The sequence below is a fragment of the Myiozetetes cayanensis genome, unplaced genomic scaffold (assembly GCF_022539395.1).
Source record: "Myiozetetes cayanensis isolate MyiCay16 unplaced genomic scaffold, myiCay2020 scf9, whole genome shotgun sequence".
NCBI lineage: Eukaryota > Metazoa > Chordata > Aves > Passeriformes > Tyrannidae > Myiozetetes > Myiozetetes cayanensis.
Genome location: NW_026088185.1, coordinates 36,718,824 through 36,745,400, shown reverse-complemented (window position 1 = coordinate 36,745,400; position 26,577 = coordinate 36,718,824). Strand labels below are relative to the sequence as shown.

Sequence of the window (26,577 nt, the reverse complement as noted above, 5' to 3'; positions counted from 1 at the left end):
AAATTCACAGTTTGTCACTGTACATTCACTGTAATCCCTGTTTCCTTCAGGCTGCAGAATCCAACAGCCCTTCCATGAAATTGCAGTGGGAATACAAGAGGACTGGCACAGACAGGCACCTACAATAACTCACTAAGTTTCTAATTACTGTGAAGAGGTTGCAGTATTTATTTCTCACTGCTGAATTACCAGAAGGGGCTGAATGGGAATTTATGATCCTTCCTGCACAATGGAAAAGAGTTTTGCTAAAAATTCATAGTATTGTCGGCACAGAAATAGCACATTTTTTTCAATACATGCACCATAACTCTTTCCAAGGAAACTGGACCCGATTCCTGCAGGGAAAGGCATAAAATTTCCATCAAAATGTTACTGATTTGCAAAACCCACAGTGAGAGAGTAAAATGTATACAGTGTATAGATGTAATTTATATGGATCATACTGCCTTAATCAGCAAAGCAACCCAAACCCTGGGGGATGTAATTTTACCTCCTGAGAGCTGCAGGCTTGTTTGAATATTGCTTTCCTACCTGGAAATTCTGGAACAGACACGCCATGGGGTTGGGGTTGTTGGCTGGGCCAGGGATTTGGGGCTGGCCCTGAAAGCCCTGCACGTTCTGGTAGCCCTGGAGAAGGTGCTGCTGCTGCTGCTGCTGCTGCTGCTGCTGCTGCTGCTGCTGCTGCTGCTGATTTGGAGGAAACATCTGATTGTTGTTCAGGAGCGACTGGAGATGACTCAGCTGATGGTTGTTCAGAGTAGTGTTGAGGGATGACATGTCACCTGCAACCCAAACACAGGCAAACACCACGAGTCACAGCCATTCCCAGGCTCCAGCAGGAATGTCCTGGGCTCCAGTTTGAAGTGACTGCTGCAAAGGCCTCTGTCCAACAACCCTGCTGCCCTCCAGCCTCCCACACAACAATCCTCCAGGCACGTCCCTCCTGCTCTTTGTGTGCCACATCCACCTGGATCTGCCTGGAGGTTCCTGACAGGGCTCTGGGAACGGCCTCTGGGACACCGGGGTGGGGAGAGGGAGGAGGAGGAGACACAGAGAAAAGCCAAAATAATTCAAAACCCCAACAAAACTGGTTTTTTAAGAGTCCTGACAAGAGCCAACTGAGAATGAGAGAAGGCTTTTAGGCCCAGATACTGAATACTAAATGATTATTTTTGTACATTCTAGAGTAAAAACTGTATTAATATTCTGTATCCTATGAAAACCTCAATGTGGAGATTCTAGTTCTAGTAAAATAAATATGAAACAGTGAAGCTTAAAATATATCCATTTGTTAGTTTGTTTCTCTCTTTTTAACTCAAAGCTCACTTTACCCTTAAAATTTCCATTTGCAGAATCACTGGTTAGTTATATTTTACATGGTAAATGCCAGGTAGGGCTAAGTTCACTGTAGCCAACCAGCAGGTCACTATGAGGTATTAAGTTAAATATTGAAGTTAAAACACTTTATCAGCTCTTTGCCATTATTTAATTCCTCCCATTTAATTAGATGCACTGATCAAACAGAGAAGCACTAATTCTACTGCATATCTTTGGTAAAAATAACCAAAGAATCATCACCCAGGATAAAAAAACCCAAACTTGTATTTAAGGGGTTTTTAATCACTTTTTTTTGGGATGTAGGTCCTGCACAGCTCCTCCCACTAACCCTGTGCTGCCACACTCTGCACCCAGGGAGGCTCCTGAGCAGTGAAACAAGTGCTCACACAATTCTCCCGTGCTTATAGCAGGTCTAGGTGGCAGAATTAATAATTTCCCAAATCAGTGTTAAATACTGAGAACTTCCAAGCAGAATTTGCTTTAAATCTCCCACCAGAAGAGTCGCTCTCGACAAACAAGCTGTAACACACACACACAGACAAAAAGAAAGGATGGCAAAGTGGAGTTCTTGCAAACAGAAACCGGAATCCAAAGCTCCCCCTCCCCAACCCTCTTCACTTTATTTATTGTTTACTTGAAATTTCCTTTTGACAGGTGGGAGGAAAGCGGACTTACCAAGCAGGCCCGTCCCCAGCAGAGGGTTAAGGAGCTGTGGCACCGCAGAGTTACTGTTGAGCTTGGCTGGCCCGGGGGCGCTCCCAGCACTGCTAGATATGTTCAGCAAGGTTTCTGCCATGGACACCACGGCCGTGCCACCCCCCAGCGCCGACACTGACAGAGCTGCCACCGCCGAGGACGTGGTGGTGGTGGTGGCGGTGGCCTGGGAGGAGGTGGCAATGGAGACCTCGGGGTGGCCGGCGGAGTTCAGGACGCCCCCCACCAGCTGGGGGTTCAGGGCCATGAGCGCCGAGGGCCCGGAGCCGGCGGGCAGGAGCAGGGGGTTGGGAGCGGCGTCGGCGCCCGGAAAGCCGGGAATGGGGTTGGGCAGGAGGGTCTCCACCCTGGAGCCGTCGGGAAGGGGCTCGGGGGGGGCCGGCGGCTGCGCCACCGAGGGCACGGGGGGGTTCTGCTGCTGCAGCAAATCGGAGATGGTCACGTTGAAGGATGGCACGGGGAGCATGGCAGCGGCTTGGGCTTGGTTCTGGAGCAGGGCTGCCAGCAGCTGGAAGTGCACGGGCTGCAACACCTGCCCGTCCACGTCACCGGAGAGGAAAGCTAACGCGGCGTTTACATTCGGGTTGAGGAAACCTAAAGGGTTGAGGTTGACCTCGGACTTGCCTTCTCCCGCTGAAGGCTGCAGGATGTTTAAGAGGTTCTGGTTTAGGAGCTGCTGCTGATTGACGGGCAGAGAGAGAGGCAGGGAGCTGAGGAGGTTGGGGTGCAGGGTGGGGGGCAGGTTGCCGCCGGCAGCGCCGCTCTGCGCGAAGGGCAGAGGCGCCTCGGGACCCGGGAAGGGGAACTCGGTGCCCACGGGCAGCTGGCCCTGCTGGAGGGGGGTCCCGGCCGCTGTGGTGACGATGACGCCGTCCTGCAGCACAGAGGTCGTCTTGGTGATGGCAGGTTGGCTGGTGCCGGCGATGGCGATGGACGAGGACGGCCCCGAACCCCCTGGAACACAAAGCGACCCCACTGTTAACGGGGCTCTGCCTCCTGGGGACACAGTCAAGCCCCACAGCTGCCCAAACCAGCAGTGTCTGATGCCCACACGCAGGGAAAACCGTGTCTGGAGCACCCAGACTGGAGAACTTGTAAAATACGGATGGATCTGCCACCAGCTGCTCCAAACCCCTGCTGGGAATTACTGAACTTGTGCTTCCCCTGAAGGGCTTTGATGGGGACAGACCAGGATTTCATCCACCAGCACAAACCCCAAAGCAACCAGAACATAACAGAGCCAGTTGTGGCCCGGTCTGGGATGAACCACCTGGGAGAGGCATCACGGATGATGTTGAGTGCAGGAGTGTGAGAGCACAATCTACCTGTCTTCAACACCTGCCCTTTCTCCAGATTAATTAAGCAACTAATTAATTGCTACTGAGGAAAAAAAAAAAAACCAAAATCCTGATGGATCCTGAGTAGGAGGAAGAAAATGTGTCCTTATTTCAATCCAGGCTGGAGAGGTTTGGGAGTGGAAGAGGGGATGAGCAGCCAGACTTCAGCAGGAAACAAAACACAGGGAGGGATTTTTGACAGGGAGGCACAGCAGGAACTGGGGGGAGGAAAGTCCTGAACTGGGCAGCAGCAAATACAACATTTACAGCTACATTCTGGGTCAGCTTCATCCTCAGCAACAAACAGACTGAACTGCCAAAATGTGAGCTCTGCATCTCTTCCCAAGTCAGGCCCAAGAGATCCCAAGACACAGAGGAGAAGAGGATCACAGCTCTGAGCACCTGCCTTTCCCCCAGGCCTGGAAAAGGACAGCAGCTGGAAGGAAAGGAAGAGTTTGGACAGGGCACCAACTCACACAAAACCCCACCCTGAAGGGGTTCATTATCACCATGACCAGGCTGCAAGAGGACAATTAGAGGGAAAGGAGAAACATCCAGGATGCAGAAAAAGCAGCTCTGTTGTTCTCTAAGAGGGCCAAAGAAACTAAATGGAAGTTGAGTAAGATCTACATTTTTAACATTATTACTTATTTTACTTAAAAGCACTTTTTGTTGTGTTTTCCTTTGACAGCAGGTTCGTTTTCCTGTGTGCATTTTATCTGGGTTCATTTCTTTAAAGAACTCCCTGACAGGTTTTCTTCAGCAGAGGCAATGAAACAATGGGTGTCAGGTGTTCCAGAAGATTCACTCTCCTCGTTCCCTTAAAATAGAGGAATCAGAGTGGCAGATATTTATCCCTGACCCCTCAGCACTGCCCTTCCATGAAGAGGCAGGAACACACAGATCCTGTTGGAATGCTGGGATACAATCCACAGCCTGCCTTGGTTGGGTCCTGGATGTGTTGGAGTCATGGGAGGTGTCCCTGCCCGTGGCAGGGGGTGGAACAGGATGGTCTTCAAGGTCCTTTCCAACCCAAAACATTCCATGGTTCCCTGATTATAACTACACACATGTTTTCCTAAAAGACTGCAGCTGAAGCATACCAATGGGAAAACAATAATGTAAATAATATGATGCAATTAATTTCCCTGTAAGAGACTCCTCATTATGTATTTTAGTATTTCAGTGGTCAAGAACACATTGCTGGAATTTGTGGAATAAAAATAATCCCTAAAACAGGGCTGGGAAGGACTTGGACAAGTAAAAAGTGCAGCACTTGCCCACTGGCCATTAACACCTGAAATGTTTTTTAGGGTTGAGGACAAAGAGAGGTTATGGATTCCACTTTCTCAATTCTCACTTTTCACAGAATGAGGGAATCCCAGGATGGTTTGGGTTGGAAGGGACCTTAAAGCCCATCCAGTGCCACTCCCTGCCACGGGCAGGGACACCTTCCACCAGCCCAGGGTGCTCCAGCCTGGCCTTGGACACTTCAGGGATCCAGGGGCAGCCACAGCTTCTCTGCCTGACCTGTGCCAGGGCCTGCCCACCCTCCCAGCCAGCAATTCCTTCCCAATATCCCATCTCTCCCTGCCCTCTGGCTGTTCAAATCCACTCCCTATGTCCTGTCCCTCCATGCCCTGTAAACAGCCTCTCTCCATACCCAACAAAGCCACAGCTACTTTTGTTCTCCACTGGGCATTTTCAGAACATCCCAAGTTACATCCCACGGAGTCTGCAAGGGTGGGATGCTGTTAAATCAGTGACTCTCAGGGCCTTCCCTTTCCCAGAGCAGTCACTGGTGGAAAATCCACCTCTCAGGATTCAAACTCCCAGACACATTCCCGTTTGAGCTCTTCCACCCCTTCCCTGTACACTGGGAACCAGGAGCTGTGCATTTTAACCACTGTATTCCCCCTTTTCTGCTGGGAATGGAAAACATTTCAGATGGTTATCTGGCATCCCTTTTATTACAGGGGCTAATTCCAATTCCAATTCCCAAGGAGCCATAACTCAGCATTTGAGCACCAAGTGCTGTCAGTCCTTGTCCTTATCGAGATCCTGCACAGGAGAAACACAAAAAACGGACCAATAAATAAAAAAAATCCTCCTGCAGGACCAGTTTAAAACCTGAAATTGCCTCGTCTGCAAATCCCCATCCTCATGGAATATGCTCCCTGTGAAATATTTACCTCCCTGCCCACGACACCCCAGGGTGTTACTGTGCCTACAACCATCACAGGTTTTTCACACTTACAACAAAGCAACTGGAATGTCAGCCCCAAAATTCTGGGGAGAGGGCAAAAAGCCCCAGACTGTTTTTAGGACAACAGAAATCCTTAAAATTAGGCTTTAAAAAAAAAAAAATTAACAGCTGACTGTCACCCTAGGCTCTTCTCCTTTCCTGTCTTCTCTGAATTCTGAATTTTACCTACATGATTTCTGTGCTCAGCTGTGGCTGTAAAACACTTCACTGCCCATCTGAGAAGCTAAAAATTCCACAAAAAGCATAATTTCCTTCAATAACCCCCCCATTCCTCCCCCTGGAAAGGGTTGGATTTGCCCACTGGTTCCACTTAAGAATACTTTGGGATGGTGAGAGCTAAATATGTACAGGAAATCCCCAGGTAATTAATTCACGTTTTCTCCACTTAACAAGGCTCACCTTTCTGCATTATTTTGTTGTTATTTTCCATAAATCCTTCAACTTTTATCACTGTAAATTCCTAGAAAATTGTATGTATGGCACTCAAAGCACCAACCAGGGAAGGGTCTGGTGAAATCAAAGACTGTGAGTTACTGGGAAATTGGAATTCTGAGAGATAAAACACAAGAAAACCACAATCTGTGCCTAAAAAAAGCAGAGAACATTTCCCCCTGTTCTTTACAGCCCTCACTTGAATAGAAAAAAGATCCCTTTCCTCTCCCCAGAAATAACAACAGAGGAAAAGAAGGTGCAGATTGAAAGAGCAGCGATCCCTTGTCACGGCTCCCGAGCAGGGAGAAGCCCCTCTGGAATTTGCTGTAACCCCAAAATCCATAGGACATTTCAACTGGCTCTGTAATCAGAGGAGGAGCTGCTTGGCATCCTGTCCAGGGGTTATTTCCAGTTCAACAAGGAATTTTTCTCAGCCACAACAGGTCCCACAGAGGTGCCAGATGCTCTTCTGAACTCGGGCATCAGGAAGTTCTACTGAGTCTGTAATTCCAGGAGATCCACAGTCATTTTGGGAAGCAAATCCACAGACTCACTTATTCCAATACACCACTTAATGTGACATATTTGAAAATATTCCATCTTTGATGCACAGGAAGGACTGTTCTCAGGGAAGAAAAGCGCCCATATTAGGTTGATTTTCCTGGGCTGCTTCTGTGAAAGAGCAGATTGCAGGGAATTCCCAAGGGCTGGAATAGCCCCCTCTCCAGCCCAGCTCCCTGGCACCAGCCCTGCTGATCTGCTCCCGGTGGGATGAGCCCGACTCCGGGATCTCCTGCAAAGCCACCCTCGGGAATTCTGCTGCCTGCCCTGGAAATTCCTGCACCTTCCACCTTCCTGCACATCCCAACCCTGGGTTCCTCAGCTGTCCACACAGCCAGGAGCACCCCCAGTTCCATTAAATATTCCCATTTTTCACATTGCCAGGAATTCACTCGGCTTCTCTTTTGATTTTTTTTTTTAAATGTGTTTTGTGCGGTTTGTTTTGGTTTGTTCTGTTTGTTTTGGTTTGTTCTGTTTTTTAACACCCCTGAGCTGACCCTTTGCACTGAGTGGATTAAATCCAAGTCTCCCCAACCTCTTCTTGTTTTCCAAGGCCCTGCTCCACTCCCAATTATCCTGGCTGCATTAAAATAAACCCCTCTGGAGAGGGACAGAAGCTCCTCCCTGTTTAATTACATTTTACTATTTCTATTCTGCACATTTCCCCAGTTCCAGGGAAAAGGATAAAGCCTTTACTTGCCAAATGTGCCCAAATAAACTCCTCATGCTTCTGATGTTCTGATCTTTGAGACAGCTTATCATCTTTATTTCTATTTGCTGTGGTTATTGTGGTTCCCTCAACTTCCCTATCAGCAAGAAAAAACCTAAATGAGCCAACCTACAATAAAAACTCATCACCCAGTGACACATCCTACAAAAAACCCCAAATAAATCCCATCACACTCCCACTGAAAATTACCTGGGAACTGCAGATATTATCTCAGGAAGGAGAGAACAAGAGCCAGGATAACAAAGCTTGGGCCGTGTGGTTAAAATCTAATTAAAAGCTGGGCTAATTGTGGGGATTCACGGTGTTTTTTTCTCCCAGGAACTATTTTTGGGGCAGGAGCTGCTCTGAGTGCTGGCACAGACACAGATTTAGCAATTAAAAGACTTCAAAACAAAGGGGGGAGGGGAAAACAAAAAAGCCACAAGCTGAAATCTGAACAGGAGGTTCCTGAGAACATCTTACTCAGCTCTGGAAAACTCAGTTTGCAGGGGCCTTCACCAGCCCCAGCACCAAAAATGACACCCCAGGACAGGATAATTCCCAATACTCCTCTTCCCAGCTTTGTCCCAGAGCTGAGTGCTGACTGGAGACTCACTTTTATTTTTAAAAGTCGTTATTAACACAAAATCCTCGGCGCTTCCCACGCTGTTCGTGGAAAACACAACAGAACTGCCCCCCTCTGGAATTCCACAGCCTGTGGATGAGACACAGGAAGGTTTCTGTGTAATTTTAGGGACTAACCCAATCTGAAGAGAAGAAAAGAGGTGTCCTCATGGTGAGCATGGCTCGGGTTTGGTGGGGGGCATTTGTCCCACCCAGCTTTCCTGAGGATCCCTGGGAATACAAGCACAGGGAAGAGAACTCCTGGTGCAAAGCCAGACCTTTGCTCCGTGCAGAAGGGAGGCCAAAGTCTCCAGAGGGAAAATGCCTCGGGAAGTCTCCTCTGTGTCAGCGTGACGAGGCAAGAGAGCCACACAAGGACTGAGAGCTGCCTGATTGCAACACAAACCACCCCCACAGCACGGGGGAGAAGTAAGCCTTGTTACCCCAGGAACGGAGAGGAAGCCCTGGAATTCATCAGGAACCGTGATCTTAGACAATTCTTTTTCTGGAATTCAGTGTTTTTTATAGGATTCCATTCTGCGCTTTCAAGGAGGGAGCTCAGGAAATTCAGGTCAGGTTCTTGGGTTACTGAGGGACCGACTGCACCCTGAGGTCCCTTTGGTGTGAGCTGGGTTTTCACTCACACAGGTACCACCTTTCCATACTTTGCTCAAACAGAAACAGTCCAATGAAATTCCCATTTTTGAGCTGTTTCCCTCCTATCTTTCAACACCCCAGACACAGGAACAGCAGCAAACCCATTTCCTCTCCAAGTCTTCAGGGTGAGCAAACCAGGAAATCTCTCTCTCCACTCCTCCAACTGAACACACAGTTTATCCAACCACCTCATTATCACCTTCATGTAAAATTATCCCGATTAAGGCAAACCCAGACTCGGTATTTCCTTGTCCTGGCCCTGGAAGGGGTTGTTTTGCAAATTTTGGGACTCCCTGTGACTCTGATAACACCAACTCTTTAATGGCAGCAGTGAAGAACACGTGTTACCACCTGGATACTCCAACCTGGGGCTGGACTAGCAGGGCATGCTGGAAAAAACCAACCAGTTTATTTGGGGGAGTGACAAAAGAGGTGTGGGAATGTTCAGAAGTGCATGGATTTCATTTATGCAGCGTGTGTGGAAGTTCAGAGGAGCAGGAGCTGGCACAGGAAGGATGATTTCGTCCAGGACAAGGGAGATATATTTTTGTTTACCACTGGTTTGGTTTAGAATCCCAGAAGGGTTTGGGTTGGAAGGGACCTTGGAGCTCAGGGACCATGGGCAGGACACCTTCCACTAGCCCAGGGTGCTCCAAGTCCTGTCCAGCCTGGCCTTGGACACTTCCAGGGATCCAGGGGCAGCCACAGCTTCTCTGCCCAACCTGTGCCAGGGCCTGCCCACCCTCCCAGCCAGCAATTCCTTCCCAATCTCCCATCTAACCGTGCCCTCTGGCAGTGGGAAGCCATTCCCTGTGTCCTGCCACGACAGTTCCTGATGAAGATTCCCCCTGTGGCTTCCCTGCAGACACTGGAAAGCTGCTGTGAGTCTTCTCTCTTCCTATGTGAGTACCTGGGTACGAGCACCAACTGCTCACACCGGGAAACTCGAGTTTAAAAACCAGACAGGTGGAAGGAACCCGTTTCAAACCAGCCATCCCACCTTTCCAAGAGGTGAAGCCCAGGGGAATCCCCCCGAGGAGGCCACGTACCTGCTTCAGGGCTGCTCTGGTTGCAGCTGCTGCCGACGCTGTTGGCGATCACCGGGGCCGAGGGCGCCTGGATTCGCGCCTGAGGTGGGTTCTGGTGCAAGGAGTTTCCTAAAGCCATTCCCGACTGCGGGAGCATCCCGCAGCTCCCCCCAGCCTGCATCTGGCTGATGAGCCCTGCCAGGTGGTTGGTGCTGCCGGGGCTGGCGCCGTGGCCGAAGGCGGTGCCGGGGCCGTGGCAGTGCAGCCCCTCCCCTCGCAGGGGCAGCCCCGGCGCCAGCGGGGTCTGGAGGCCTCCGGAGCTCAGGGCGGGCTCTGGGAAATGCATCTGGCTCCCAGAGCAGGGCAGGGCAGGGCCGGAGCTCCCACAGCCCGTGGAACTATTGCTGCTCACGTGGGAGCTCTGGCAGCTCATGGACTGCAGGAGCTGCGACATGGAGCTGATGGGGAAGGAGCTTTGACTCTGCTTCCTTATCAGATCGGAGCCGGCTTTGGAAACCCCAGAACTGTCCAACTGGGACTGTCTCAGCAGGCTCAGCACCGTGGTGGGGGGCTGCTTTCTTTTCCTCAGAGGATCCTTTTGCTGAGACATCAGCTTGTCTCTCAGTGCTGCTCGGCCGCTCTGCCCTTCCGTGGTGGGGAGGAGCACGTTGGCAGCAGGAGGGAACATGGAATTTAAAGTGCTGTGTCCTTCGGAGTTGCCGCCGCCGGCAACAGGTCCAGAGTTGCTACTGCTGCTGTTGTTGGTACCAGCGAGTTTGTTTTGATTTGCTAGCTGTGCTTTGGCTGCTGCTGACAGTAAACTGCTGGCTGGGAAAGAGGCAGCGTTGTGCTGGTTCAAGATCTGGTTTAAAGGCATTCCCAGCAAACCAGGCTGACTCTTCAGGGAACCGCTTCCAGCCGACGCAGCGGGAAAAACTGCATTGTTGGGCGGGTTCAGTACATTACTCATTCCAGCAATCAACGGGTTGGGGATGTCCTTGTACTGGCCGAGTCCATCGTGCTTGGTGGAAGGGCTGGATGGCATAGACGGCCTGGGCGAGCCTATGGTCGACCTCGGGGACCTGGGAGGGACCTTGATGCCGCCGCAGGCCGGCTGCGGCCCGAGCGGGGGCAGCAGGAAATTCCCGTGATCCGACGACGTGGAGGAAGAGCGCGACCTTTGGGGGGAGGCCTCGATCCTGCCCATGCCCGCGCCCATCATGTGGACCGGGGAGGTGACGGGCGACGGGGACAGGGAGGTGGAGGCGGAGTGCTGGACCCTCTGGCCGTGGGGGGCGTGGTTGGCGTGGGCGGGTTTGACGGTGGGCAGGGGCAGGTTGCTGGGCAGGGGCACGACGGCGGGGGGCATGCTTACATTCATCACGGGTACCTGAGAGTGGGCGCTCGCGTGGAACGGGGACGGGGGCACGATCACGGGGTTCTGGCTCGCCGGCTTGCTGGGAATGGGGTCCAGGATGCCCAGGGGATCCTTCTCGGATGGCAATGGCTTTTTCTGGAGGGCGCAGGCCGGCGGCGGAGGGGGCGGCGGAGGCGGGGGAGGGCCCTGCGGGGGGGGTTTGTGGTGGAACATCGCTCGCGGCATTTCCATCCCCGCCGAAAAGCCGCACAGGGGCTTCTTCATGACGGGGCTCTTGGTGGTGAGGGTGGGGGACAGAGGTATGTTAGTCCTGCCGGCCATGGCGCAGGATGACTGGATGGGCGAGCCGTGCAGCATCACCGACGGCGGCGACAGCGGCGTCCGGCTCGCGTGGATGGGGCTGGAGTTGGGCGCCCCGTGGAAACCGGGATTGCTCCTGGTGAAGACGTCGGGGCTCCCCAGCGGGTCAGTCCTGGGAGAGATGGAGCCGTCGCCGTAGATCTGCGATCCCGAGGAAGCCGGGCTGGGCATCCCGCCGTGGCTGCCCCGGTACGGAGACTTCTGCCCCAGCTCGCTGCTCCCCAACCTCTGCCTGGGATACACAGGATGGAGCTCTGGCTGCTGGCTCCCGGCCATCTCCTGCACGTACAGCCTCCCCATGGCATTGGATGCCCCGATCATCAGCTTGAAAGGAGTCTTACATTCCGGCATCACGGAATTTGTAATTCCTTCGTGCGCTTTGTTCCTCGCCGATCGCGGAGTTGCTGCTCGAGTGGGAACTACTGGAGTCGCACCTGGTGTTACAAACACACAACCATCACTGTTTGGAAGTGCAGTTATCACAGGTTTCAGGGCAGAGCTCACACGGTGTGTGACAACGTTCCTCAAAGCAAGGAAGCCTTTGGTTAAACTTTGGCTTCCACAGGAATGGAACCTCAGGCACTGAGGAGCTGCTGGAACGGCGCCTGTCGCCCTGTACAGACCTTAATTTAACATCCCATATAAACATGGACAACTGCAAACCTTTCCCCTGCCCTTCTGTCTTTTCTAACCACCACCTCCAGCATCCCACTCCTGGATTTCCAGCACCAGCCCTCTGGCAGGAGCAGGGAGTCGCTGTCGCAGGGAAAAGGAGCCTCTGGCACCATCTATTGAGGACAGGAGGAACAAAGCCCAGCCAGGACTGAGACTCCTTTCCCAGGTCCTGTCCCAGACGCTGGCCCTGATGAGGGATTCTGGATGCTTTAGGTGTTTGTTTGCAGGATAAAAGCCTTGGGGACATTTGCACACGTTGACACATGAACCCAATGGAAAAATTCCCACTTTGGAGCCCAAGGCCTTCCTACAAACACGAGGCCCTTTCCCATCTTTATTTAGAAAGGTTTTTTTTTTCCCCCAATGTTTTACTTTTAGAATATCACCACAAGCAGCTCCAAAGTCTGGGGTGCTTTCTGCCAGTTGTGCTGCTCTGGGAATTTGCAATTCAGCTCGGAGTGCTTGGCACGGAGCCCCTGGATGTGCAAACTCCAGTTGGGAGCTGCAAATTTCACGTGCAAAGGAACTCCTGCTCCCAGGAATCCCATTCCCACCTCTCCTTCGGCCTGGGCAGACTGACATTGCTGCCTGTTTGCACAACCAGCCCCATCACCACAGAAACAAACATTTGACCTGTGCCAAAACACAACCAAAGTCTCAATTTAAGGGGACAAAACTCAAGGCTGAACTGCAAAATAAAATCAGTGTGAGAGACCTCCCCTTGAAGGCTGGAACTGAGCAAATGGTCACATGTAAGGGTGTGAAAATGAAAAGATATTTTGCTTACAAAGGCCATTTATTGGGAAATTTACTTCTTTGCTTAGGGCACAAAATTCTGACCAACAGAGAAGGCAAAAGCACATGAATGTCACTCATGTCTTGAATATATTTACCTGGTTTCACCTCCTTCATTCTGCTGAGTTTTTGAAAGCAAGAATTCAACTTAAGTGCTACTCATCAAAAAAATTAAGGAAGAAAAATGTGTGGCACCTTGGGAAACTGTGAATTAGAAATGAAATGACATTGAAAAAATAGAGGTTGAAAATCTTAAATGTCAATGTGAAAATCAGTCCTATGAACAGCATGGGTTGAACTTCACACTGATCAGCACCACCCTGCCATCTTCGATCCCTTGCTGTCTGGGTGTTATTTCTCAATGATTTACAGCTAAAAGTTGTGGGGTTTTTCTAGGTGAACAACCTCTCAGTTATCAGGATTTGTTGTTACACCTTTTCTTTCACCCCAATCTCAGCGATCCCCCCAACTTTCACCACGTGGTTTGATCTTCTCTTGTTTTGGTAACACCTGTCAGCTCCAGCCACCAACAAATTACCTCTTTTTTTTTCTTTTTTTTTTTTTTTTTTGTTGACATGGATAATTAAAATGCTAATCCAGGTTGGTGCCTAAAAATAATCCTTGAGAAATTACAGTGGAGATCTCCTCTGCTGTAAATTCTCCTTTACAACACAATTTCCCATTTAGCCACGTCCTAATCCCTTCATAATCACTTTATTCTGCTCCTCTAATTTCCCATGTGACAGAATATCAGACATACTGCCACAGTTCCACGAGATGAGAGTTAATGTATTTTCTTTGTTCTAGAACAATCTGATATCTTTTCCAAGAAAATCATGCTCTTGGGCTGGGAATGACCTGATTTAGACTCGTTTTCTACCTCTCTATCTCTCTGATCACTCCATTTACTCCTTAAAAACCTGTTTATTTTCGCACTCACAGACACATCAGACTTTTGGGGGTGGTTTTGCATGGTAATTACACAGATAAAATTAAGATTACTGAGTGGTTCTGCGGGATTTAAGTTTTACTCACTTGTTCCACCCCCAGGGCTGGTGAGGACCAGGGAAGGATGAGGTGCTTCCATGCTTTTGTGCAGTGTAGCCACAGCAATGATCTTCCTCTTGTGGATGCATAGCTTGGTGACATCTTCATCTGCCTTGACATCTTCAGCAGTTCTCTGCTTCACAGCAGCTCCAGGATCGAAATTAAACACCTGGGAGGTGAAAATTCCAGCGTTTAAACGACGATGACGGGCACAAAACTCACCAAACGCACCTAAATTTGACACGGGACACACAGGAATTTTCCTCTGGTCCTCAGAGCTCTTTGACTGCTCCTGCATTGCCCAAGAGGGGGGAAGGCAGAGGGGAGATTAACCTTTGGATTTCAGGGTATAACTCTGGGTGGGCACTGCTCGTTTTATAAATACATATATGACGTGAACAGAGGTCAAGCCATGGCATAGCACATCAGCTGGCATCATAAATATTCCAGTAAAGACCCAAAATGCTGCTTTTGCTTTACCTTGGGAAGAACAAGAGGACATTCTAGGCCACACTTGCACGTTCCATCAGTCAGCAAGTAAGTCTTCACCTGCTCCAAGCAGGATAATAAAGACCCACTGGGACTGTAAAGGAACAGAAATGATGAATAAAAGCTATTGGATAGGTCATGACTTGCACCTGCCAGTCTAAAAACTCACAAGGAGAGCTGATATTTACTGTGTTTTTTTTTTTTTCATATTATTTCTTGCTTCTTGTCAAGGATTGTAACGATACTTATTAAAAAACACCAAAAAACCCCACCTCTCAAACATATTTTAAAACTATTTTAACTGAACTGTTTGTCAGCGAAAAGATCCAGGGATTTACGAGGTGAACCCACTGGTTTTTTTCAGTGACAGTCATAAAATAGCCCCATTTTTAACACAAAAACAACCCAAGTGGAATAGTTTGGATCAGGAAAAACGCTCGAGAGTCAAAATTGCAAACAAACCGCCTAAAACCCGCCGTGGAATCGTCTCCTCCCGCGCAGGGACCCAGTCCCGGCTACAGCAACATCTGCAAGCGACACTTCCAGCTCTGCTGACGGTTCAAATCAGGGATTTATTTGCCAGACTCGCCCTGGAATGGTTATTTTTGGGAGGAGCGCTCGGGCTGAGTCTGTGTAACAGTGACAGTTTGGAGGGTGAGGAAGATGAAAGAGCAGAACTAAAAATAGGCCTGAAGTGACAGGTCAGGAAGTCAAACCTTCCCTGTCTGGAAGCCTTGGGGAGGAGGGGGAAACTACTCTTGATTTCAATTTATTTTAATTTCAGCTCCAGACTGCTTAAACCACAGTCCCTTTGGACTCTGCCAGCCTGTCCTGACTGTGCTCAGCTCCACACCCGAAGATGGAACAGCTTCCTGCGGGATTTGCTCCGGACCATCCCATCTGCACCCGGAATCTCCACAGACACTTTCTGTGGTGCCTAAAAATCCCTGTTAAATACGCTCTGGAGTCAGGATGCCCTTTTATTTGCACTGCCTAAACGAAAAAAGGCTCCTTTTTTGGGATATTTCTGGAATAAAGCAATCTGAAATAACCTTGCTGTGCAGTTTGCCTGGACACACACAACCAGTTCGGGCTCAAGGAGACCCTGGAGCCTGGAAAAAAAAAACCCCACACTGTGCTGATGATCAGAGGGTGTGAAGGAAGGTCAGTGCAGTGGATCTGTGGGATGTGGGATCCACCATCCCTCCTGCACATACAGCCAGGGTTATCTGTCCACAGGAAACCATCAAATTTAAAAAACAAAACAAAACAAAACATTTTTTTCCTGTTCCTGGGTAGTCCCTTCTGTGTGCACAGATCTCCTCACACTTCTAACTGCAAAGGATAATCCACAGCTTCCTTTGTAAGAATCCACGGAAGCAGGGAATCGTGGAATGGTTTGGGTTGGAAGGGACCTTAAGATCATCTCATTTCACCCCCTGCCATGGTGGAACACTTTCCACCAGCCCAGGTTGCTCCAAGCCCTGACCAACCTGGCCTTGGACACTTCCAGGGATGGTTCAGGCCCTGCTTTAAGGCAGCAGCACAGCCCTGAGAATCAACTCAGTGCTTTTATCAGGTAATAAAAACTAGTTAATTAATGGATTTAATCTTGATTTAATCCAGAGCAAGTGCTGCCAGCTGCCAGCAAAGCCTGTGTGCTTTACAGGGGAGCACAAACACAGGGTCTTTATTCAGCTGGGATCATCTATCCTGCTTAAACCATGTCAGATCTTAATATATCCACTAATTTTCCCTTGGATAGCTGGGGAGTCAATATTGTTTGACCTTTCCCTGTCTCCATAAACGCTGTGCACACGTCGGGGCAGAGCAGGATTCAATCCTCGGAGATGCAGCTGCCCTGGCTGAGCCCTGTGGATGCTCCCTGTCAAAAGCAGGAGATGGGACTGTTTGACTTCCAGCCTTTAACCACGGAATTAAAGACTCAAAAAACACACATGGGAAGAGGGCAGAAAGAACACAACCACCCCCAAAAGCTGTAGGAAGTGCATGAAACTTCTCAGAGCTGCAGAAAACCAAGCTCAAAAGCAGGTGGGATCACGAGGTACATAAAAATCCCAAAGCATTTTATTGTCCTGGTGTCTGGATATAAAGATTCTTGGGAAAAAAACCAAACCAACCCAAGTGACCCAGAACTTTTCCTTTCTCATTGATTTTTAACTCAGGCAGAGGCCCAGTAAATTAGAGCTGTAATGAGGAGTGCAAGGGAAGGCGATTTTTCTCTTGACATGGGTATCACTGCCACGGGTTTGGTTTGATTTCTGCTAATTGGGAACATCAACAAGAAATCCTGCAATGCATCTGATCTTTTATGGTGGTTTAGTGTAAAATTGGAGCGGGGCTTTGACTCGTTAGAGGGTTTTGTCTTGGTGATACACGAGATGTTGGGAAGGACTGGCTATTTTAATGACAGAGCGGTGGAATGAGATTAAGCAAATAACAGACTGATCATCAGGTGGACCCTTGCGATGCAAACCTGCTCTGCCCACATTTTGTTAAAGCTGACTCTGAGCTTTTTTCCCAATAACATTTAATTTACAGCCTGTTTGTCAGAATGCATTTATTTAATACCAATTTCACTCCATTTCTTCGTGACCGTTCCGGGGCGAAGCAAAACAAGAAAAAAATCCAATAAGCTACAAAAATAAACAAATAAAGGAGCTAAAACTTGGGATTTAGGCTCATGTTCCTGTTTCTTTTCCCACAGGAGAGATGTGAGGAACCCACAGGAGTAAATCTTGCTGGAGAACAGCAGCGATACTGCACAGAGAATTTCCACGGGCATAACCAAAATGATGGTTTTTGGAGCCAAAAAAGTTCTACAGGTATTAAGTAGTTATATAACTTAAATTTCCTTTCAAAAGAATCCCAGAATCCTGGAATAATTTGGGATGGAAAGGACCTAAAGATCACCCAATCCCACCCCCTGCCATGGGCAGGGACACCTTCCACTAACCCAGGGTGCTCCAACCTGGCCTTGGACACTTCCAGGGATCCAGGGGCAGCCACAGCTTCTCTGCCCAACCTGTGCCAGGGCCTGCCCACCCTCCCAGCCAGCAGTTCCTTCCCAATATCCCATCTCTTCCTGCCCTCCCTCAGCTTCAAAAACCCCTTGGAACACAACAAGCCCGTGAAGTTTTTGAGCACGAGCAAAGGAGCCGAGTCCCGAATTTACCGCCCAAACCGGCAGAATCCACTTAATTTACCACCAAAACTCCAAGAGCAAGGAAAGCAGATGCCCCTGGGGCCACCTTACCTGATGTAGAGAACTCCACTTTGGTCCACCCGCCGCTGCCACCCCACGGGAACTTGCACTGCCGGTGGCCCTCCGTCCGTGTCCCCTCCGTCACACTCCTTCCCACCGTTCATTTTCCCGTTTCTGGCTCAGGAGTCTCCAGAGATATCAACAGCAGGCTGATATCCTCCTCCTACATGTCATCCTGGCCTCCCAGAGCAGGCCCTGCAGCAACGGCTGATCCCACACCGGACAAAGTGCACCGGGAGGCTCCAGCTCAGTTTGAAACCAAGTCCTTCCGAGGGGCCATTTCGGTGGAACGAGTCACTCTCCCATTATAAATCCACATTAAATATGCAAGGTTTAAACTCCTTATCTATTCATAAGGACGAGCTATAAGGGATAAAAATTAGTGCTTCCGACTTGGGAAAATCATAATTCACCAATCCTGGGTTACCTGTCAGAGAGGAGGGGTTTTTTTGGGGGGGGGGGAAAGGAGGGTTTTTTAGTTCCCTAGGGTGGCTCCGAGCTCGAGGACCGGCCCAGGGAACTTGGACTTCGTGACAGCTCCTCTCATTTTCTACAGGCACGAGTCAGACCCGACACCTCCAGGTGTTACAACACCCCTTGCTGGGCCACATCCTTTCTGCTTGCTCTTTGCCTTCTGCTCGCTGTCCAAGTTGTCTTCTTGAGCTTCTTTCATGACTCCTTGGCTCCAGTGAAGCAGCCTGGAAAACACGGATGCGGGAGAGACGTGAGGAACTCGGGGAGGTGTTTACAGCTGCAGCCATTTCAAGAGCTTAAAATCAACGTTTTCAACGTCAGTGGAACCATTAAAACAAGGCTTGGGGTAAATATAAACCTGCCAGCAAATTCTATTTACAAGTGCATCTTAAAAGGAACAAGAGTGAGGCTGCTGTTACACGGTTAATGTGCAGTTTGGGTGAATTAAAGGGATGCCTCTTTTCACTGAGTATTTTTTTCACGTATTCTTCTGTTCAGAAATACCAGCAGATGACTAAATTAACGCCCTTTAAAAATTGTTTATAAACCTGAATGAATTTAATGTGGAGGAAGCTGCTTCCGGGCCGGGTAATATCCATAAAAATGGAAAACCGCTGCATTCGGATTAAATTTAAATAATCATCTTTCCAAAAATTGTGGCATAAAAAGGGAAAATGCAGCATCAATGCACTGATCTCTGAATACCTGGGAAACAATCTGAACATCCCCAGGAATAATTCCCCACACACACACTATGATTTAACTCTTCATGACAGAAGTTCAGAACGATGTTATTCACCCCAAAATTATGTTATTTCCCCACAGCAGCTTTCCAAGGTGACCAGGTGAGGCTGAGCTCTTGAGCCTGGGCAGTTTGTTAAGGTGAGACAAACATGGAGCATGGGATTGAGACAGTAAACACATCAGAATAAACAGCAAATCCTAAAATTCAAATATAAGAGGCACTGATGATGGTTGGAGTAACAACACGAACGGGTTTTCTTTGGGATCACGTGTCAATTCTGCCTCGTTCCTGACACTCCTGTTATGCCAACACGTTAGAACACAGTAAATGTTACAGACCTGACGGATTTTAGTAAGAAAAGGGTTTTTTTTTTGAGCTAGAAATGAAACATGAAGATTTAGGATCCCAGATTTCTGCATAACACCACATTAAATCCATATTTAACAGTAATAACAGCTCCTTCCTTCAAGGCCACTAAAGGAAGACTGGAGAGAGACACAAATACAGTCCTGGGAATGTTCCCTCAAGCCCCCCAACACAGAACATCCTCTTTAGATGTGCCCCTTAAAAATGGAAAGCTCCAAATGCTCCATGGGGAAAGAAAAAACCCCTGGAGTATTTCCCAGGATGAGGAGCAGAGAGGAGCAGGTTGGGCAGAGCCCCTGGACTGAAGGGCTGAGCTCTGAAGAACAGGGGGGGATTTGGGCAAAGGTTGGACCTGGAGGCCTTTTCCAACCTTAGAGATTCCAGGATTTCAGATTTTCTGTGGGATGAAGCCTTCTGGAATAGCCTGGAGCTGCTCTGCAGGGATCTGTTCCCACCTTCCAAGGCTCTGGAGCACTCCAGTGGGATGTAATCCTTGGCTGGGGAAGGGACCAGGAGACTGATGAGCTCACAGGGAAATGTCACAGGGACACCTTGTCCAAACAATCCAGCCTTCAATCCCTGGTCTGGGACACAGGAACAGGATTTGGAAGCTCTTGGCAACAGTTCAGGGCTTGCTCAGGTTCTCAGTTCAGGAATCCTGGTGCTGGATTGGTTTTATCCTGATTAAGGAGGGAGCAGATGATGTTCCATCCAATCCAATCCAATGCAAGGCTGAATTTACCTTATTGCTGAATTTACCTTATTGCTGAATTCACTGCAGGCCCTGTGGGAGGCTAAAATAGGGGAATAATTTCCCTGTTCCTCTGAATGAGGATTAACCTTCTGTGACACGACAACACCAGGAGACACAGATTTAAAACACTGGGAGCACAGGGGGCAGGGAAAGTTGCTCAGCTCAGCCCTGCCTTGCCATGTTTTTATGAAAGAGGGCAGGTTTAGATGAGAGGTTAGGGAGAAATTCCTGGCTGGGAGGGTGGGCAGGCCCTGGCACAGGTTGGGCAGAGAAGCTGTGGCTGCCCCTGGATCCCTGGAAGTGCCCAAGGCCAGGTTGGAGCACCCTGGGCTGGTGGAGGTGTCCCTGCCCGTGGCAGGGGGTGGAATGAGATGATCTCTAAGGTTCCCTTCCAACCCAAATCCTTCTGGGATTCTATGGAAAGTAAGAATTGATAAAGTGGAATTTATGACATTTATTTGTTCTCAGCTCTTAAATGTTTCAGGCATTAATGGCTAAGGAGCAAATTCCATGTGGATTTCCACAAAGTGCAGGCAGCAAAGCCCCCAGTCCTCACAGCAACCCCTGCAATGGCACAGGGAAGAGGTGCCCATCCATGTTTTGGTACAGAAATCCACCCCTAATCCCCACGGAAAAGTTCCCGTGTGTTATTTCATTTAACTCCATAACACCAGACCACTCAAACCTCTACATTTCTTACTGGTCCAGGGACTTACAAACCCCCAGGAGGAGAGGGAACATCCTCAGGCCGTGCCAGGGGAGGGGCAGGGTGGACATCAGCAGGAATTTCTCCTGGAAAGGGTGGTCAGGCACTGGCAGGGGCTGCCCAGGGAGGTTTGGAGTGCCCAGCCCTGGAGGTGTCCCTGGCACTCAGTGCTCTGGGCTGGGGACAAGGTGGGGATGGGGCACAGAGGGGACTCTGTGACCTTGGAAGGCTTTTCCACCCTCAGTGATCCTGGGATTCTATGAATTCCATGACTGCAGAAAAACCCCATCTCTTGATGCACCATCTGCCCCTTCCCCATCCAAAGGCTCCCTGGGAAGCCCCTTGGACTGGGATGGAAAGGAGGCTGATGCTGGAGCAAGCCCAAGGAATTCCTGACATTGGATTGCACCCAAGGGTCTGACTCTCAACAGCCCCTGCAATAAACACCTCTCCCCCACAACCTCCCCACAGCTCCAGACAACCTCTGTTATCTCCCCACAGCGCTCCACATCCCCATCCCTGACTCCCTTTCCCCGTGAGCCAGGACATGCCTTTTAGATTTGGGCTTGCAATCCAGGTTCATTACAATATCCTTTGGAATATTTCACTGGAGAACTATGCAAAAAACTACACCGAATTCTTGCCCCCTGGATCCCTTCTTCCCATGGAAAATGTTTCCCTAATTTTCATATGCTGAAGGTATGTTTTCAATTTTTAATGTGGCTCTCTCACTCCTTTTTTTTTTTTTTTTTTTGAAATGTTGCATTTTAGGGCCTCTCTGCACACTCAGCTGTTCACGTTTGCTTTGACAACTCCTTTGGTCAAGTGGGGAAAAGAGAAAACTTGGTATGAAACTAAAAAATTTGAATTAGATACGAATTGTCTGGGTTCTCATCTGTCCCATATGATATGATTAATATTTATTTTATTAATAAAGGGACTCATTAAGACAAATTTTGACAGTCTGGTATTGCAAAAATTTAGAATCATCATGGAATCCCAGGATGGGTTGGGTTGGAAGGGACCTTAAAGCTCATCCCATTCCACCTCTGCCACGGGTAGGGACACCTTCCACTAGCCCAGGTTGCTCCAGCCTTTTAAGAATTTATTCCCAATAAAATAGAATCTAAATCTCTCCTCTTTCAGTTTAAATATCCATTCCCCCTTGCCCTCCAATTACTTTTGATGCTCCACGACTTTTTTCCCCCCCCAGAACTTTTAGTGGTGCCCAACAATTCCAGGGATCACAAAGGGCTTTCTCTGATGCACAAATCACCTATGGAATGGCCACATTTTGGGAATGAAGCCCTGCAAACCCTTGGAACACACACCAAACACCCCTTGGAGACTCAAAATCACACCCTAATTTTCGTGGCTTTCCATTTGCAGCCCAGAAAAACCAACGGAATACGTTCAGAATGAGAAACGCCCTCAAATCAAATTACTGGGGTTTTAGAACCAATAAGAATTTTTAGCTTCTTACAAAGCATTATTGTCCATCCCCTCAGAGTGAAAAGGGGTTTTTAGTTGGTTCTGGCTCTCACATCATTAATCTGTTGGAGTCTATCAAAGCAATCAGCTGGGATTCTCCTCTATCATCTCATCCCATGCAAACGCTGCATCACTTTTTGGGAACGCTCTCCCACTTGGAAAAGCAGCTTTCTCCTGGCTAATTAGACCAGTGGTGAATATTTGATGAATCTCCTATTTTTAGGAGATGATTCAACCAACAAAAGTGTAAAGGAAACCTTCCTTCCCTCAATCTTCCCTCGTGGTGTTGGTCTCTGGGACCACGCCACGGCTGGACATGGGATTTCCACAGGATAGAATCCAGCTTTTGGGCTGAAGAGACACCTTTATCTTACTCCTAAATACTCATTATTAAGAATATGTTGCCAGCTCTGAATAACTGCATTAAAATAATACATTTGAATCCATCCTTTCGAGACCTTCCACGTGCCCAAAACACACAGAGCGTCTCTGAAAGGGTTTTCACAGGTAAAAAAAAAAAAAGCCTCACATCAATAATAATAATAATAATAATAATAATAATAATAATAATAAGAGGCAGGAAACAAAAATATTTTCTTTTTAACCCTCAGCCCTGGCTCTTCAGTAAGGATCTATGAAATGGAAGAACACACAGGAGTTGTGATGCTTTTCCAGGCCTTCCACCACATTAATTTCATTCTTTGCAAGGGAAATAGGTCAAAACCACGAGACAGACCTACTTTGTGTCAGCACACTGACATCCCCCAGATTTATTTAAAATTAAGACTAATACTGGGTAAGTAAGAGAAATAAACTAAGAGTGATGTCACCATTATCAACACCTTCTTAAAGGACTATTATTAAATAGAATATTACTGAGCTATATGTCAGTAAGAAGTGAAGAAATGTTATTAAATCAACTTTATTTCGGGGGAAATTGCAGAAAGAAAGAGGAACTTGGTACCCATTCCCAGCAACCTGGAATCTGATATTATTAATTTCATAATGAAATTCATATGAATTAATTTCATATGAATTTCAGGGATATTTGACACACAGTGTTCCTAAAGCATCTCAATAAACAGCAGCAGGAAACAAAGAGGTAAAACTGTTTGTAATTGTTCAGTTTTGCTGGACATTATTGACTTGGACGTTACTGGGGAAAGGGAAACCCAGGAAAATAAAGATTTTAGTTTAAAAGAACACCAAATTTAAATGTAACTTTCACAATCTCAACCGGAAAATTCAACCAGATTTCAGGAAAGAGACTAAAAAAACAGGAATAAATCCCGGATATTTGGAGAAAGGCTCCGGGCACAGTGATGGGAATAACCCCAGATCTCACTGACTGGGCACTGTGGGCTCAAAAACGAAGCAAGAAAGGGTAAAAATGAAACCCATCCTCCCACACCTTAAAAGCAGAGGCCTCAATAAACCAAATAACCCTCCTTTGTGTGAGACACCTGACGGTCAGGGCAGAGCAGTCTTGGAATAATTGGAATGATTCAGCCCCAGTTGCTGTGCAGGGGAATGTCAGAACTGTGGCAGGACTGCAAATTAAACCCATAAATTATGCTTTTGTGCCAAAGTAACAATCACATGACTGGACTATTTTTAGACACAGGGAATTTTTTTTTTCTCCCCAGTGCTATTTTTTTTCCCCCCTGTTTACTGAATTACGTAGCTCTGCTCAGCAATTTCCCTAATGAAAATCCACTTGAGGTATTAAAAAAAAATATGGGAACAATAAAAACCAGCTCTTCAGACACCTCAGTGCAAAACCTACAGCTTCATCTGGCATTAATGGAATAATAGTTGAGTTTTTGCTGCCTCTGAACCCTGGGATGCCACAAATCTGTGTAATGTGATGGATAATTACCTACTAATTGAATGTATTTGGAGAATCTGGCCCCACTATTTTATTTCATTTCAGAGGCAGTTCTCTATTTCCTAAAAGAGGACCCGGAAATTCGAAGATATGAAGAAAAAAAGAGTGGTTTTTTTAATCCTTTTAAATGCCAAACAGCCCTTCCTTGCTACACCAGCTCTATTAGCTAGAAGTGTAATCATTTTTCAGTGGATTTCTGAAGATTTGTATACGTGACCTTTCCTTCTCCAGCTCCTTCTTCTCCTTCCCCTGCTCTGAGTCAGCTGGTTCATGAATATACCATTGATTTCAAAATATTCTGCCACTAAAGCATCACGTTTGCTTTGTTATTTCAGGGCTGTGGAAACAAGTAATGCCCACAGAAAGTATTTTTCAGTGCACTAATTGCCAGCAGGGCGCAGGATTCAAATAAAACTTGATAAAGCCTGACCTTTTTCCTCATCAAGCCTCAGATTGAAGGTGGGTCCGTTCAGCTTGTTCATTCCACGCTGGAAAAAGAAGCAGTTAAAAGAGTTAAAAGATAAGCAACAGCGAGCAATATACTCCACTCAGGATGTTAAGATTTCAATATTAAATGACTCCTAATTATTTATTCATATTTTTAAATACTTAACAGTTTTTTCCTTTTAAATTTCTCCCTTAAAATTACTGTTTCCACCTCGTATTTTGTACATATTTAATTTCCTAACACATCACAAACATGGGGGGAGGGGAGAATTCTAATATTTAAGAAAATGCTAATGTACAATTTCCTTTTAAAAAAAAAATCAGCTTTACTAGAGTTTAATCTGTATTCTGGCAACACAGATGATCAAAATTCTTGACTGTACACACCCCACTAGTTTCAAATCAGATTTTTGTGCTTCACGAGTGCCTGTCTGCTCTGAGATTTACTTTTAAGCAAGTCAAGGTGTTTTTTTAGCCAAAAATAATAAAAAAAAAAGAGCAAAGTGTCCAAAAGTTCTTTGTCTGTGTGTTCTGGGGATGGATTTTTACGTGACAATTCTCAGGTGCCTTCACACCGACCCCTCAGTAAGGATGAATTTCACTGGCCCATAAAGGGTGAAGGCTCCAGTCTGGCTCCTGGAAAACGAAATAGTCGATTTTATGATGGAATATTTTACTCTCTATTCCAGGGCAAACATTCCTTGGAATTGTTTTGCCACCCAAACATGACATATTTATGTTTGAGGCGGGGCAAGGTGAGGACTCTCAGCTCCGTGTCCCTGGCTCAGCTCACCTGATCCGCTGCAAAACCCGGGTTTAGTGCTTGTGAAACAGCCTGAAAATGCACTAAATCAGACAAAAAAAAAAAAAAAAAGGCTTGATTCTCTTCAGAAGGAAGGAAACAAAAGGGTGAATCATATCCAAGCTCGACAAGCACAAGAGAATTCCACCAGCTCATCAAAGCAGGGAAGAGAAAAATGAGAGTAAGGCCCAGAGGCACCCAGAAATTAAAACCATGTGGGCCTTCAAGGGGTCAGCACATCCAGGAGTTCAAGAACAAAGCTCCAAAAGAGATAAGAACCTTGTAAATGCACTTTTTCAACCCAATCTAAGGGCTGGATTGTGCCAGCTCCTGATTGCAGCTCCACCAGTCCTTTATTCTCCGAGCAGGCCCCAAAAACGGCTCTGGAAGTTCAGGCCTGACACAGAGAGCGAGAATTTTCTGGTGCCTGCTCTGGAAAAAAAGTGAGTTACTGGGGGGAAAATGTGGGCAAAGAACCACTTAGTCACCTCTTTATCATAATGTATTTAACACCTGATCATAAGAAATTAAACCAGTAACACAGATAGACTCTGTCACAGAATAAAAAACCATAAACAAAGCCATCAATCGGTGCCATAAATGCCCTAAACTGCTGGCAGGAAAATCTGGGAGATCAGAATTCCACACACACACACACAGGTAAAACAGCCCTCATGTTGTTCTGCAGGTATTTATTTTTTTATGTCACACCTCACCTGAATTCAAGGAAACCCGTGGCAAACTTCCAAATGCTGCTCAACCTGGATTTCCCTCCACTTGAGACCAGGGTCTTTTTCAAAGCATTTTATTTCAGATTAAAAAAAGGTCCTTTGGTTCATTTTTACTGCAGTACACTCAGTTTTACTCATCTTACTGATTTTACTCCTTTGGCTTCTTCTGGCTAACACCAGTTTTAATAAAATTGGGTTATTTCAAATATTAATCTTAATAATAAACATTTTCCAATATTATTTTGATAATAAAGAGTTGAAATAGTATTGTGATAATAAACACTTAAAATATTATTTTAAATAATAAATAAATACATAATTATAAAGAGTCCCTTTGCTCACACACTCGACAATTCCTTTATCTCATAATCCAGGTCTTAGGACCTGTCAACATCACAGATTCACCAAATTCAATTAAAACATGAAAATAAAACCCTCCTTGGAGTGCCTGCCACGGAATCTGAAAGTTGCTTTCAA

The 26,577-nt window shown here is 47.4% G+C and overlaps 1 protein-coding gene across 2 annotated transcripts in view; it reads right to left on the bottom strand.

Annotated features, from left to right (window-relative positions):
- Positions 1–26,577, bottom strand: part of MBD5 (methyl-CpG binding domain protein 5) — a 91,828-nt gene that overhangs the window by 12,670 nt on the left and 52,581 nt on the right. For both annotated transcript variants that reach the window (XM_050339648.1, XM_050339647.1), the window contains exons 5-11: positions 24,551–24,608; positions 17,688–18,394; positions 14,402–14,504; positions 13,910–14,090; positions 9,688–11,838; positions 2,014–3,006; positions 532–782 (exon numbers count right to left, since the gene is read on the bottom strand). In XM_050339648.1, coding sequence (XP_050195605.1) covers positions 532–782; positions 2,014–3,006; positions 9,688–11,838; positions 13,910–14,090; positions 14,402–14,504; positions 17,688–17,800 — 3,792 coding nt within the window. In that variant the 5' untranslated portion in view covers positions 17,801–18,394; positions 24,551–24,608. The remainder of the gene's footprint in view (positions 1–531; positions 783–2,013; positions 3,007–9,687; positions 11,839–13,909; positions 14,091–14,401; positions 14,505–17,687; positions 18,395–24,550; positions 24,609–26,577) is intronic.